The sequence below is a fragment of the Oncorhynchus masou genome, chromosome 3 (genome assembly GCF_036934945.1).
Source record: "Oncorhynchus masou masou isolate Uvic2021 chromosome 3, UVic_Omas_1.1, whole genome shotgun sequence".
Taxonomy (NCBI): domain Eukaryota; kingdom Metazoa; phylum Chordata; class Actinopteri; order Salmoniformes; family Salmonidae; genus Oncorhynchus; species Oncorhynchus masou.
Genome location: NC_088214.1, coordinates 2,117,456 through 2,133,290, shown reverse-complemented (window position 1 = coordinate 2,133,290; position 15,835 = coordinate 2,117,456). Strand labels below are relative to the sequence as shown.

General features: G+C 43.9%; 2 protein-coding genes across 2 annotated transcripts in view; both read right to left on the bottom strand.

Moving 5' to 3' along the window:
• LOC135508909 (ZZ-type zinc finger-containing protein 3-like) overlaps positions 1–3,691 on the bottom strand; it is a 51,844-nt gene extending 48,153 nt beyond the window's left edge. The window contains exon 1 of the mRNA XM_064929131.1: positions 3,592–3,691. Within this exon, the coding sequence (XP_064785203.1) occupies positions 3,592–3,662 (71 nt within the window). The 5' untranslated portion in view covers positions 3,663–3,691. The remainder of the gene's footprint in view (positions 1–3,591) is intronic.
• A 1,277-nt stretch (positions 3,692–4,968) lies between these two features.
• LOC135518568 (ubiquitin carboxyl-terminal hydrolase 33-like) overlaps positions 4,969–15,835 on the bottom strand; it is a 52,507-nt gene continuing 41,640 nt past the window's right edge. The window contains exons 24-26 of the mRNA XM_064943736.1: positions 8,620–8,722; positions 7,462–7,530; positions 4,969–7,179 (exon numbers count right to left, since the gene is read on the bottom strand). Of these exons, the coding sequence (XP_064799808.1) occupies positions 7,019–7,179; positions 7,462–7,530; positions 8,620–8,722 (333 nt within the window). The 3' untranslated portion in view covers positions 4,969–7,018. The remainder of the gene's footprint in view (positions 7,180–7,461; positions 7,531–8,619; positions 8,723–15,835) is intronic.

The following is a 15,835-nucleotide window of genomic DNA, read 5'->3' as shown; positions in this document are numbered from 1 at the left end:
CTGGTTCACCTTGATTTAACAACAGCTATTAAACTGCCTATGAGCCCTGGACAAAATTCAATTCATTCAGGAAGAGGCATTGTGAATGTAATAAACTAGTTCAACTATATACAAAGGGGAGAACAAGTATTTGATACACTGCCGATTTAGCAGGTTTTCCTACTTACAAAGCATGTAGAGGTCTGTAATTTTTATCATAGGTACACTTCAACTTTGAGAGACGGAATCTAAAATAAAAATCCAGAAAATCACACTATGATTTTTAAGTAATCAATTTGCATGACATAAGTATTTGATCACCTACCAACCAGTAAGATTTCCGGCTCTCACAGACCTGTTAATTTTTCTTTAAGAAGCCCTCCGGTTCTCCACTCATTACCTGTATTAACTGCACCTGTTTGAACTCGTTACCTGTATAAAAGACACCTGTCCACACACTCAATCAAACAGACTCCAACCTCTCCACAATGGCCAAGACCAGAGAGGGTGTAAGGCCATCAGGGATAAAATTGTAGTCCTGCACAAGGCTGGGATGGGCTACAGGACAATAGGCAAGCAGCTTGGTGAGAAGGCAACAACTGTTGGTGCAATTATTAGAAAATGGAAGAAGTTCAAGATGACGGTCAATCACCCTCGGTCTGGGGCTCCATGCAAGATCTCACCTCGTGGGGCATCAATGATCATGAGGAAGACGAGGGATCAGGCCAGAACTACACGGCAGGACCTGGTCAATGACCTGAAGAGAGCTGGGACCACAGTCTCAAAGAAAACCATTAGTAACACACTACGCCGTCATGGACTAAAATCCTGCAGCGCACGCAAGGTCCCTCTGCTCAAGCCAGCACATGTCCAGGCCCGTCTGAAGTTTGCCAATGACCACCTGGATGACCCATAGGAGGAATCGGAGAAGGTCATGTGTTCTGATGAGACAAAAATAGAGCTTTTTGGTCTAAATTCCACTCGCTGTGTTTGGAGGAAGAAGGATGAGTAAAAATCATATCACATGTATTTATATATCCCTTCGTACATCAGCTGATATCACAAAGTGCTGTACAGAAACCCAGCCTAAAATCCCAAACAGCAAGCAATGCAGGTGTACAACCCCAAGAACACCATCCCAACCGTGAAGCATGGAGGTGGAAACATCATTCTTTGGGGATGCTTTTCTGCAAAGGGGACAGAACGACTGCACCGTATTGAAGGGAGGATGGATGGGGCCATGTATCACAAGATCTTGGCCAACAACCTCCTTCCCTCAGTAAGAGCATTGAAGATGGGTCGTGGCTGGGTCTTCCAGCATGACAACGACCCGAAACACACAGCCAGGGCAACTAAGGAGTGTCTCCGTAAGAAGCATCTCAAGGTCCTGGAGGGGCCTAGCCAGTCTCCAGACCTGAACCCAATAGACAATCTTTGGAGGGAGCGGAATGTCCGTATTGCCCAGCGACAGCCCCGAAACCTGAAGGATCTGGAGTAGGTCTGTATGGAGGAGTGGGCCAAAATCCCTGCTGCAGTGTGTGCAAACCTGTTGTCTGTAGCTTGTGAGGTGTGGAAACACTTTGTTGCTTTTATGAATTTTGTCTTGCTGCTTTTTGCTCTATGTTGCTCTGTCTGTTAGCTACGTCTTGCTTGTCCTATGTTGCTATGTCTTGCTTGTTCTATGTTGCTATTGTCTATATTGTAATTGTAATAACCTGCCCAGGGACTGCGGTTGAAAATTAGCCGGCTGGCTAAAACCGGCACTTTTACTGAAACGTTGATCAATGTGCACTGTCCCTGTAAAAATAAACTCAACCTGGTCAAGAACTACATGAAACATGATCTCTAATTGCAAACAAAGGTTTCTGTACCAAATATTAAGTTCTGCTTTTCTGATGTATCAAATACTTATGGCATGCAATAAAATGCAAATGAATTACTTAAAAATCATAAAATGTGATTTTCTGGATTTTTGTTCCGTCTCTCACAGTTGAAGTGTACCTATGATAAAAAATGACAGACCTCTACATGCTTTGTAAGTAGGAAACACTTCCGATTTTGCAGGTTATCAAATACTTGTTCTCCCCACTGTATATATGACTAGAGGAACTAACTTTGAACACGCCATAGTGAGTAAAAGGTTTATTTTCTGGTTACAAAGTGTGTGATAAACACGCAACTCATACTACTGAAATTTAGAGGTTGCACTTTGCCTACCTCTCCTCTGGCACCCTATTCAAAATATAGTGCACTATTTTTGAACAGGGACCAAAGAGGTGTAAACTTCAGTCGAACATGTCAAGAGTAAGTTACTTCCTGCCAAGGACGCGTGTTGCATGATATGCACTTTAAATTGACACGTGTTTCTACTAGCTGAGCAGACACTTGCTTTTTGTAATCGCCCCCCGCAACAATCCACAGTCATGGTGGTATTCTTCAATATAGACGTTTTGTGTGTTTTAAAATTGTGTAAACAAAGTCACAACAACAAAAAACGCATGTGAAACAAAAGCATATAACTACCGCGTTCTTGATTGATAGTACAAGGTGGAGTTGTTCGCAGGTAGGTGTTTTTTGATCAAACTTCACTAATTCACAATGTAAACATTGGTGCATTTTCTTCGTCCTCATCTCACGTAGTTTACTTTACTAAATCACTCCATTCAATTGGCCTGACAGACTAAAACCAAATCCGCGGCTTGGAACGGCACCGACAGACAGAGAGCCCCGGTTGAGCCCCAGCCTGCAGAACCCAAAGTTTCACAACACTGATGCGCGAATGTCCAATAAGCCAATGAACTAAGATCCAATACGTTAGCACAGTTAGACTCTATATTTGTAAACTAACTCCATGGTAGCTAGTGTGCCCTATTCTACCAAGTCAAACTAGCAAGTTAGCTGCCTAACATGAGCTGCAACGTGTAGCCGCTACCGTTAGCCCACATGCTAACCAAACCCATTAAAAGGCTATACTGTAAAGCGGACATAATGTGCAAGGTTGGTCGCACCCCAATTCATTATGCAACCATAAACCGTTAGAATACATTAGTCGAGAAAAGCTGTTAAACTTGGAACAGTTTGTAAGTTGCCGAATAACGAAAAAGCCTAGCTAATCATTTTTGCTAGCTAGCTTTGTTTTAATACATGAAATAAAACTAACTAGCGGTTAGCTATATTGCATTGGCGCAACGGATAACTAGCCAATTCACTAGCTATATATATATATATATATATATATATATATATATATATATATATAGGGTCGTAAAATAGCGGTAAGCTAGTGAATAATAGTTTGTATGCAGAATTTAAAAAAAGGTATTTGACAAGCTAGCTAACACTAAAAGCAAGTTTAGTTGATACACAGCTAGCTAAAACATTGGTGGTTGGCTAGCAGGGAGGCTGCTTTGCTAACAGCGGCTAGTAGCCGATTGTTCGGTGCAGCAACTTTCCTAAAGCAAATCTCCTGCATAACGGCCTCTATTGGTTGACTTAATAAAAAAAACATGTAGAGTACATAAGTTTATGCTTCACTTCTGATCACACTTGATTGCGACCGATTAATCGTTTATTGAAAAATGGTTTCATGAAGCTAGTTCGAGAATTACTCACCTCACTTCCGCAAATCGTTTGCTGCACACCGTGTGTGTGTGCTGCAGAGTTCCACGACTGGCGGCGCTCATCAAAATGCAACACTACATTTTTGCTGTTGCAGGGAGAACAGTAGGTAGGTCTACGGGCCAAACAACGGCTAGTGCCAAAAAAAGTGTGTGGCCCGGTGCCCCAATGCCATCTGAGCCAAACATTGAATCTATCATAGTAAAATGTTGTTGCCACATGCACATTTGATAATCATTTTTAAAAAATGACACTTTCTTATAACCTAGAAATAAAGGGTCCCTTATAATGAAATTAGTAGTTCAGAATCTTATTTGATGAGATGCTCTTAGTAGTTGCTAAACATGACATGTAATGATAGACAACCAAGTGTTGGTCCACAATTGAATGAAACATACATTTCCATACATAATGTACTTTGATCATAATGTACTTTGATCATAACAACCCCCCCCCCCGGAGACTGAAAAGAGCATCCTGACTGGTTGCTTCTCTGCCTGGTTTTTCAACTGCTTGGCCTCCGAACCGCAAGGCACTACAGAGGGTAGTGAGTACGGCCCAGTACATCACTGGGGCCAAGCTTCCTGCCATCCAGGACCTCTATACCAGGCGGTGTCAGAGGAAGGCCCTAAAAATTGTTCTCTCTGCTACCGCACGGCAAGAGGTACCGGAGCACCAAGTCGGGATCCAAAAAGCTTTCCAAAAGCTCTTACAAACAAAACCATGAGACTCCTGAACATCTAATCAAATGGCTACCCAGACGATTTGCATTGTCCCCCTCCCTCTTTTACACTGCTGCGACTCACAACTTATCTCTGCAGTCACTAACTACATGCACATATTACCTCAATAACCGCACACTGACTCTGTACCGTAACACCCTGTATATAGCCTCCACATTGACTCTGTACCGTAACACCCTGTATATAGCCTCCACATTGACTCTGTACCGTAATACCCTGTATATAGCCTCCACACTGACTCTGTACTGGTACCCCCTGTATATAGCCTCCACATTGACTCTGTACCGTAATACCCTGTATATAGCCTCCACATTGACTCTGTACCGTAATACCCTGTATATAGCCTCCATACTGACTCTGTACCGTAATACCCTGTATATAGCCTCCACATTGACTCTGTACCGTAATAACCTGTATATAGCCTCACTGTTTTTTTTACTACTGCTCTTACATTAAAACAATTATTATTATTTAAGAAAAATAAAGTGTTAATAAGGACTTATCAGTAACTATTTCATTGCAAGGTCTCCACCTGTTGTAATCGGCACGTGACAAATTAAATTTGATAGGTAAATAAACAAGTGTAGAGAAATCATGTTTGGGACACAACAGTTACACTATTCAACTGTTCCCTTTCATCATCAGGGTTTATTAGAATCATATCAGCCAATCAGAACAGACGTGTTCATGATATGCATTATGCCCTATAGTTCACATACCTACAGCATTATCGAGATTGCTTCTTCGGCCTTCAGGGACCACATACCATAAGCAACATACCCTTACACACATATTAATGTCTTCCACTGACAAAACTGATTGTTATCTAATTCTGTACATTTCAGATAGCCACAGAAGTTTGTGATTCATTGAGTACATATTATGCAACGAGTGAGCAATTTTACATGCAATTTAATATGATAATGTGGCCAGCAATTTTTTCAATGATTAGCGTGTCAGGGTTGGGGTCAATTCCATTTAAATTCCGTTCCCCATGTTCTCACAGAGAAGCATTGAGGAAAATCAGAATTGGAATTTCAGTTGACTTCCTAAATGGAAATGGGATTGATCCCAACCCTGGCTGGAGTGACTGGGGTCCCCTCTAAAGCATGCGTTGTGAACTGAGAGCCTGCCTGACATGTTTTATGCAAAAAGCCTATTAACATCAAATGCCTCCACACTATTTCCCATGGGGCGCTGGCCCAAAGTAGTGCACTATATAGGGAATAGGGTTCCATGGGGCGCTGGCCCAAAGTCGTGCACTATATAGGGACTAGGGTTCCATGGGGCGCTGGCCCAAAGTAGTGCACTATATAGGGAATAGGGTTCCATGGGGCGCTGGCCCAAAGTAGTGCACTATATAGGGAATAGGGTTCCATGGGGCGCTGGCCCAAAGTAGTGCACTATATAGGGAATAGGGTTCCATGGGGCGCTGGCCCAAAGTAGTGCACTATATAGGGAATAGGGTTCCATGGGGCGCTGGCCCAAAGTAGTGCACTATATAGGGAATAGGGTTCCATGGGGCGCTGGCCCAAAGTAGTGCACTATATAGGGAATAGGGTTCCATGGGGCGCTGGCCCAAAGTAGTGCACTATATAGGGAATAGGGTTCCATGGGGCGCTGGCCCAAAGTAGTGCAATATCTAGGGAATAGGGTTCCATGGGGCGCTGGCCCAAAGTAGTGCACTATATAGGGAATAGGGTTCCATGGAGCGCTGGCCCAAAGTAGTGCACTATATAGGGAATAGGGTTCCATGGGGCGCTGGCCCAAAGTAGTGCACTATATAGGGAATAGGGTTCCATGGGGCGCTGGCCCAAAGTAGTGCACTGTTGGGAATAGGATACAATAGTAAATCAGCCCCCTGGTCTGGCCATTGGGGTGGGGTAAATAACAAGTTAGTGCTGGGACTCCGGACTCACGTTAGTCCTTCAAACCCTGACGCACTGGTACATTTAAAAACCCATCATGTTCACCCATCTACAGAGCAAAACATACCAGTCCTTCTTGAGACTATATCGTTTAGTTATTTAGTATATCCCTTCTTGATCATCTCTTTATCTTTTAAGACCCTTCTTCTTCGCTTTAAGGAACATGTAAGAGCTAGCACTTCTCTAACCATTCAACTTCTACAACAGGTAAGATAACTTTTTAATATCTATAGTAAAGATGCGTTGTGATTTTTCTAGCTTTTCCCATTTGCACCAAACAAGACATCTTAAGAGAGTGACATCGGCTCAATTTTTGGTCAAGAGAAAACAAAATAATGAACATAAGCAGAAACAATCCTTTTAGCTGGACACAAAACGGATAAATGCTTAGTTCTGGAAACGACCGGACACCGTTTCCACGCATTATTTTACACTGCTAATAGAAATTAGATATTTATACATCTATGTACAAACACGACTGTCATATCATTTTCAGACAAGTTTATTCCTTCTGTCCATTAGTCAAGAAGAGACGTCATGTTGTGGAGGTCAAGGTTAAAGGGGTCGTTTGATCGAATGCTTTCGAAATAAAAAAAAGCCAAGTGCAAAATAAAAAGGCTTTAGTTGTTGTTGTCCTCGGCGCTGGCGTTGGGGGGGGGGGGTTGTCCTCAGGGCTGGCGTTGGGGTTGTCCTCAGGGCTGGCGTTGGGGGGGGGGGGGGTTTCCTGTTGGTGTTGTTGACTAGGTAGTGTTAAACGGAGCGTGTCTCCACCTCCATCTTCTCCTCGGACTGCAAGGACGCCTCCAGTTCGGGTTGAGGGACGTTGGGCCGGACCGTGACGACCGGACTGCCTCCGTGCATGGAGTGGAGAAAGTTCCAGGTCTCCTCCGAGATCTGCCCAGAGTCAGCCCCTAGAGAGGCAGCACAGAAACATGGGTTATACAAACTCAACCTGCCTCATAATAACAACCTGCCCAAAGTCAGCCCCTGTAGACACGTTTAACCTGAAGTCATTATAATAATCATAACAGTCCTAATAATCTCCCCAGAGTCCAAAAGCAGTTAAGACTCTCCCTCCCCCCCCCGAGGGCATAATAATAACCATCTAGTCCTGGCAGGAAAACACAGCAAGGTAGGTTGGGCTCAATTCCATTTCTAATTCAGAGAGTTAATTGACAGTGCCAGGCTCTTACCTTGTTTGAGTGTTAGATGACCGTTCTTGTTGATTGCTATCTTAGAGTTATCGATTGGTCCTGGTGGATCTTCCGGAGAGGAGGGCAAAGCAGGTATTACACATACTACATTCCTTAAATACTACATTTGTGTATTCCATTTAATATAAAGATGAGATTAAATTACTATTTGCAATATGAGCTAAACATTAGTCGAAAAGGCATTTGTCATTCCACATGAATTTACTACCATTCACTGGCCACTACAGTGGAGTGGAACAACAACAACCAGAGGAAGACAGGCCACTACAGTGTAGTGGAACAACAACAACCAGAGGAAGACAGGCCACTACAGTGTAGTGGAACAACAACAACCAGAGGAAGACAGGCCACTACAGTGTAGTGGAACAACAACAACCAGAGGAAGACAGGCCACTACAGTGTATTGGAACAACAACAACCAGAGGAAGACAGACCACTACAATGTAGTGGAACAACAACAACCAGAGGAAGACAGACCACTACAGTGTAGTGAAGTGAAACATTTACAACTAGTCCTGAGGTCACAGCTAGGGGGCAGGGACTCCCAGTGCTTTAGCCACTCACCATTGTCCTTTCCCTTGACGAAGCCCTCCTACTCTCTGAACCAGCCACTCACCATTGTAATTTCCCTTTGACAAAGCCCTCCCACTCTCTGAACCAGCCACTCACCATTGTCCTTTCCCTTAACGAAGCCCTCCCACTCTCTGAACCAGCCACTCACCATTGTCCTTTCCCTTGACGAAGCCCTCCCACTCTCTGAACCAGCCACTCACCATTGTCCTTCCCCTTGACGAAGCCCTCCCACTCTCTGAACCAGACACTCACCATTGTCCTTTCCCTTAACGAAGCCCTCCCACTCTCTGAACCAGCCACTCACCATTGTCCTTTCCCTTGACGAAGCCCTCCCACTCTCTGAACCAGCCACTCACCATTGTCCTTCCCCTTGACGAAGCCCTCCCACTCTCTGAACCAGACACTCACCATTGTCCTTTCCCTTAACGAAGCCCTCCCACTCTCTGAACCAGCCACTCACCATTGTCCTTCCCCTTGACGAAGCCCTCCCACTCTCTGAACCAGACACTCACCATTGTCCTTTCCCTTAACGAAGCCCTCCCACTCTCTGAACCAGCCACTCACCATTGTCCTTTCCCTTAACGAAGCCCTCCCACTCTCTGAACCACTGCATGCTGATGCAGTATATGACCACTGGAGATTCTTCCTCCTGAAACGCCTTGTTCAGCTGGTGGGGGGGAGAGGGGAGGCGATAGGGAGAGAAGAGGGAATGGGCGGGGGAAAAAGGGGGATGGAGGGAGAGATGTAGAGGAAGAAAGAAGATCATAATTTCACCTCGTTTACAACATTAATTTATCTACCGCTCTCTTCTATTCCTCCCTGAGACATCTCTTCCCTCTCCCCCTTCCTGCCCATTCTCCCTCCCTGCCATCCTGTCTGTGTGCAGTCAGTGGCTCTGTCTCAATAGCGATACATGCATCTTGAGGAGAAAAAAAAAAAGAGACAGTTTTCGAGTATGTGACATTTTGAAAACCGAGTACACTTTAAAATGCCCATATATGTCATTTTCATTTAAGCTTTGACAACAGCCAATCATCAGCTGGCAATTATATATTTCTCTACTGAAATGAACCAATAGCGGTACAAAACCTAATTGCGCATGACGCATTCTCAGATGCAAAAATATTACTTTTTATAGTGTGTGAATTTGAGAGAAATCTAGTATGCTATAAAATGCCAGGATGTTATATTCATTTTCACATGCTTTATAGACAGGTGTAGACTAACAGTGAAACGTTAACTTACGGGTCCTTTTCCAACAATGCAAAGACAATTTAAAAAAATAATAACATGGCTACCGTAAAAACTTAATTGAGTCTCAAATAGCCAACTTTCCCTTTTCATAGCTGGGCAATGGCACACATTTCAAATAAACATTAGGTCTAAATGAATTGTTTAAGAAGTTTAATGTGTTACATTAAATAACTCAGTAATGACAACAAAAAAATGGCGGCAACCATCAGTTTTTATCACCAGTATGGCTGCTAACTGCCGAGAACTGCTAGCTAACTGGCGAGCACAAAAACAGTCAACTTCAGGAGTACAGACCCCTAGAAATCAGCTGATCACCCTTTAGTGGCGAAATTAAGAACTGTCAAATGCACACTCAGGAGAATAATTATTCTGTTGAACATCAGTTAAAAAATAATTGTCGAGGAATAGTTAATTCAACAGAAACATGACAGTGTGTAAATGATAAATGTAGGAAATGAAGAAATTGTTTAAAATGCTGAAAGTGAAAGCTGCAATCAAACAATTCAAAATGCAAATTAGCAAAAGCTGTGTGCATTAAAACCCCCAAGGTCGATGTCCGTGCTCCTGAGGAAATCTAATTTGCATTTAAAAACTTTTGTTGTTGCATTGCACACCGCTGATGTCAAACTTCGGCATCTGGGGTGAAAGGGTGAGACTTTCACCAACACCACCAGTCAAAAGTGTGGACATTCATTCCAAGGTTTTTCTTTATTTTTACTATTTTCTACATTGTAGAATAATATTGAAGACATCAAAAACTATGAACACATGGAATAATGTACAATAGTAACCAAAACAAGTGTTAAACAAATAACCACCCCTTTGCCTTGACAGGTGTGCCTTGTTAAAGGTAATTTGCGTTATTTCTTTCCTTAATGCGTTTGAGCCAATCAGTTGTGTTGTGACAAGGTAGGGGTGGTATACAGAAGATCGCCCTGTTTGGTAAAAGACCAAGTCCATATTATGGCAAGAACAGCTCAAATAAGCAAAGAGAACCAACAGTCCATCATTACTTTAAGACATGAAGGTCAGTCAATCCGGAAAACTTCAAGAACGTCAAACGTTTCTTCCAGTGCAGTCGCACAACCATCAAGCACTATGATGGAACTGGCTCTCATGAGGACCGCCACAGGAAATGAAGTCCCAGAGTTACCTCTGTTGCAGAGGACAAGTTCATTAGAGATACCAGCCTTAGAAATCCCAGCACAAATACATTCTTCACAGAGTTTAAGTAACAGACATCTCATCTCTCAAATGAGTGGAGGCGGCTTTGTTGCGAAATAGGAAGCCAATTCTAGTTTTAAATTTGGATTGGAAGGAGAGTTTAGTCGAACTAGACACCTAGATTTTGTAGTTGTCCACATATTATAAGTCAGAACTGTCCAGAGTAGTGATGCTGGACGGGCACGCAGCGATCGGTTGACGAGCATGCATTTAGTTGTACTTGCATTTAAGAGCAGCTGAAGGCCACGGAGGGAGAGTTGTATGGCATTGAAGCTTGCCTGGAGGGTTGTTAACACAGTGTCCAACGAAGGGCCAGAAGTATACAGAATGGTGTCGTCTGCGTAGAGGTGGATCAAAGAATCATCAGCAGCGAGAGCGAGATCATTGATGTATACTGAGAAGAGAGTCGGCCCGAGAATTGAACCCTGTGGCACCCCCATAGAGACTGCCAGAGGTCCGGACAACAGGCCCTCCGATTTGACACACTGAACTCTGTTTGAGAAGTAGTTGGTGAACCAGGAGAGGCAGTCATTTGAGAAACCAAGGCTGCTGAGTCTGCCGATAATGTGGTGATTTACAGAGCCGAAAGCCTTAGCCAGGTCAATGAATACGGCTGCACAGTATTGTCTCTTATCGAGGGCAGTTATGATATAGTTTAGGACCTTGAGCGTGGCTGAGGTGCACCCATGACCAGCTCTGAAACCAGATTGCATAGCGGAGAACTTACGGTGAGAATCGAAACGGTCAGTAATCGGTTTGTTGACTTGGCTTTCGAAGACCTTAGAAAGGCATGGTAGGATAGATATAGGTCTGTAACAGTTTGGGTCTGGAGGCAGGGTAGAATAGATATAGGTCTGTAGCAGTTTGGGTCTAGAGGCAGGGTAGAATAGATATAGGTCTGTAGCAGTTTGGGTCTGGAGTGTCTCCCCCTTTGAAGAGGGGGATGACAGCGGCAGCGTCCAATCTATGGGAATCTCAGACAATATGAAAGAGAGGTTGAACAGGCTAGTAATAGGGGTTGCGATAATTTCGGCGGATAATTTTAGAAAGAGAGGGTCCAGATGGTCTAGCCCGGGTGATTTGTAGGGGTCCAGATTTTGCAGCTCTTTCAGAACATCAGCTATCTGGACTTGGGTGAAGGAGAAGTGGGGGAGGTTTGGGTGAGTTGCTGTGGGGAGCGCAGGGCAGTTGACCGTGGTAGCCAGGTGGAAAGCATAGCCAGCCGCAGAAAAATGCTTATTGAAATTCTCAATTATTGTGGATTTAATCGGTAGTGACACTGTTCCTTATCCTCAGTGCAGTGGGCAGCTGGGAGAAGGTGCTCTTGTTCTCCATGGACTTTACAGTGTCCCAGAACTTTGAGTTTGTACTACAGGATGCAAATTTCTGTTTGAAAAAGCTAGCTTTCCTAACTGCCGGTGTATATTGATTCCTAACTTCCCTAAAAAGTTGCATAAAACGGGGGCTGTTCGATGCTAATATAAAACGGGGGCTGTTCGATGCTAATATAAAAACGGGGGCTGTTCGATGCTAATATAAAACGGGGGCTATTCGATGCTAATATAAAACGGGGGCTGTTCGATGCTAATATAAAAACGGGGGCTGTTCGATGCTAATATAAAAACGGGGGCTGTTCGATGCTAATATAAAAACGGGGGCTGTTCGATGCTAATATAAAACGGGGGCTGTTCGATGCTAATATAAAACGGGGCTGTTCGATGCTAATATAAAACGGGGCTGTTCGATGCTAATATAAAACGGGGCTGTTCGATGCTAATATAAAAACGGGGGCTGTTCGATGCTAATATAAAACGGGGCTGTTCGATGCTAATATAAAAACGGGGCTGTTCGATGCTAATATAAAACGGGGCTGTTCGATGCTAATATAAAACGGGGGCTGTTCGATGCTAATATAAAACGGGGGCTGTTCGATGCTAATATAAAACGGGGGCTGTTCGATGCTAATATAAAAACGGGGACTGTTCGATGCTAATGCTGAACGCCACAGGATGTTTTTGTGCTGGTCAAGGGCATACAGGTCTGGAGTGAACCAAGGACTATCTGTTCCTGGTTCAACATTTTTTTGAATGGGGCATGCTTATTTAAGATGGTGAGGAAGGCACTTTTAAAGAATAGCCAGGCATCATCTACTGACGGGACGAGGTCAATGTCATTCCAGGATACCCCAGCCAGGTCAATTCGAAAGGCCTGTTCGCAGAAGTGTTTTAGGGAGCGTTTGACAGTGATGAGGGGTGGTCGTTTGACCGCAGACCCATTACGGATGCAGGCATCGCTGAGATATTGGTTGAAAACAGCAGAGGTGTATTTGGAGGGCGAGTTAGTTAGGATGATATCTACGAGGGTGACCATGTTTACGGATTTGGGGGTTGTACCTGGTAGGTTCATTGATAATTTGTGTGAGATTGAGGGCATCAAGCTTAGATTGTAGGATGGCCGGGGTGTTAAGCATGTCCCAGTTTAGGTCACCTAGCAGCACGAGCTCAGAAGATAGATGGGGGGCAATCAATTCACATATGGTGTCCAGGGCACAGCTGGAGGCTGTTGGTGGTCTATAGCAAGCTGCAACGGTGAGAGACTTGTTTCTGGAAAGTTGAATTTTTAGAAGTAGAAGCTTGAATTGTTTGGGTACAGACCTGGATAGGATGACAGAACTCTGCAGTAGATTGCAACACCGCCCCCTTTGGCAGTTCTATCTTGGCGGAAAATGTTATAGTTAGGGATGGAAATTTCAGGGGTTTTGGTGGTTTTCCTAAACCAAGATTCAGACACTGACGGCTAAGACAGAGTTGGCAGAATGTGCTAAAGCAGTGAATAAAGCAAACTTAGGGAGTAGGATTCTAATGTTAACATGCATGAAACCATGGCTTTATGGTTACAGAAGTCAACAAATGAGAGCACCTGGAGAGTAGGAGTCTTTGTGATGGAGTGTGAGAAAATACACTGCAGCTGTGGGCTCCTCTCCCTCCCAGAAGGGTTCAGATGTGGAGGTGGGAGAAGGAAGTGAATGCCAGGGAGGCAGCCTTATGGCCATGATTAATAAGTAGTTATGTATTAATTTTATTTATAGTTATTCATTTTCCACTGTTTTTGGTGAAGTCCTGCTAGAGAAGACAGATTTTGGGCCCAGTTATCCCGCTAGCTTTGCTTCTTCCTCTTGTGTGACTCACACATTTCAGTTAATTACTATAGCTCCCACCTTGGGCCAATCAGTGCGATTTTGTAGATGCCGGATCAAAATGGCAAGACGCATCGTTCACCCAAGTTTCGTAAAAATTAAAATAAAATAAAAATTGGGCCAGTGCTCTCAGACATAGCATGTAAATAGGGAAAGGGAGATACCTACTCTGTTGCACAACTGAATGCATTCAACCAAAATGTGTCCTAGTCATGTCAGGACTGGATATTGTTGTAATGTTTGAGTCACTCTGATATCACATGAATACACAGACATGGCAAAATGTATAGAATAGCAAAGAAATATTGCTTTAAAATGCGGATGTCAAAATATTCTCTCTGCTTACAACGGTGGTAGCAGTTTGTGAAAGAGACGTGGCGCGTGCCAGCAGGGGGTGTGGGCACGGCATGTGCCCCAGTGCTGGAAGGGGGGCACGGCATGTCCCCCAGTGCTGGCTTTAGTCAGTGTGTCTATTGTACGGGTGGTAGTAGCTGTAGTCAGCCAGTGTGTCTATAGTACGGGTGGTTTAGCTGTAGTCAGTGTGTCTATAGTATGGGTGGTTTAGCTGTAGTCAGCCAGTGTGTCTATAGTACGGGTGGTTTATCTGTAGTCAGCCAGTGTGTCTATAGTACGGGTGGTTTATCTGTAGTCAGCCAGTGTGTCTATAGTACGGGTGGTTTAGCTGTAGTCAGCCAGTGTTCTATAGTACGGGTGGTTTAGCTGTAGTCAGCCAGAGTGTCTATAGTACGGGTGGTTTAGCTGTAGTCAGCCAGAGTGTCTATAGTACGGGTGGTTTAGCTGTAGTCAGCCAGAGTGTCTATAGTACGGGTGGTTTATCTGTAGTCAGTGTGTCTATAGTACGGGTGGTTTAGCTGTAGTCAGTGTGTCTATAGTACGGGTGGTTTAGCTGTAGTCAGTGTGTCTATAGTACGGGTGGTTTAGCTGTAGTCAGCCAGTGTGTCTATAGTACGGGTGGTTTAGCTGTAGTCAGCCAGTGTGTCTATAGTACGGGTGGTTTAGCTGTAGTCAGCCAGTGTGTCTATTGTACGGGTGGTTTAGCTGTAGTCAGCCAGTGTGTCTATAGTACGGGTGGTTTATCTGAAGCCAGTGTGTCTATAGTACGGGTGGTAGTAGCTGACACCAGGTCCATCTGTCTCCATACATTAATGATGACCCAGTCTTTGTCTCAGACCCAGCCCCTCGTCTCCTGCTGGGGCAGAGGGCTACTGCCAATCAAATAGAATTACGACCTCATTGACTTTAAATGGGGACGCCATTCTAGTCATTCTATTTCTAGGGCTACAGCACAGTCACCATCAGTCAGCTCATCGACTGATTAACCAATTACACCAGAGAATACCCGTTCACACACAAGCTGCCTTCTGATTCCCCACTAGGATTGAAAACTTTGTTAACTATCCTGAAATTCCCAGGTTTTCCAGAAATCCTGGTTGGAATATTTCCAGGAATCTGGAGGGAGGGAATAAGCAGGTAATCCTGGGAATTTCGGGAAGGTTATCGGAATTTGTGCACCGTTTCCCATCGATTTAAAATTATTGGATTTTTAAACTGCATACATACAGTTGAAGTTGGATGTTTACATACACCTTGGCCAAACACATTTAAACTCAGCTTTTCACAATTCCCGACATTAAATCTTAGTAAAAAATTCCCTGTTTTCGGTCAGTTAGAATCACCACTTTATTTTAAGAATGTGAAATGCCAGAATAATAGTAGAGAGAATGATTTATTTCAGCTTTTATTTCTTTCATCACATTCCCAGTGGGTCAGAAGTTTACATACACTCAATTAGTATTTGGTAGCATTGCCTTTAAATTGTTTAACGTGAGTCAAATGTTTTGGGTAGCCTTCCACAAGCTTCCCACAATAAGTTGGGTGAATTTTGGCCCATTCCTCCTGACAGAGCTGGTGTAACTGACTCAGGTTTGTAGGCCTTGTTCGCACACGCTTTTTCAGTTCTGCCAACACATTTTCTATAGGATTGAGATCAGGGTTGTGTGATGGCCACTCCATTCCCATTATGTCAATTAGCCTATCAGAAGCTTCTAAAGCCATGACATCATTTTCTGGAAATGTCCAAGCTGT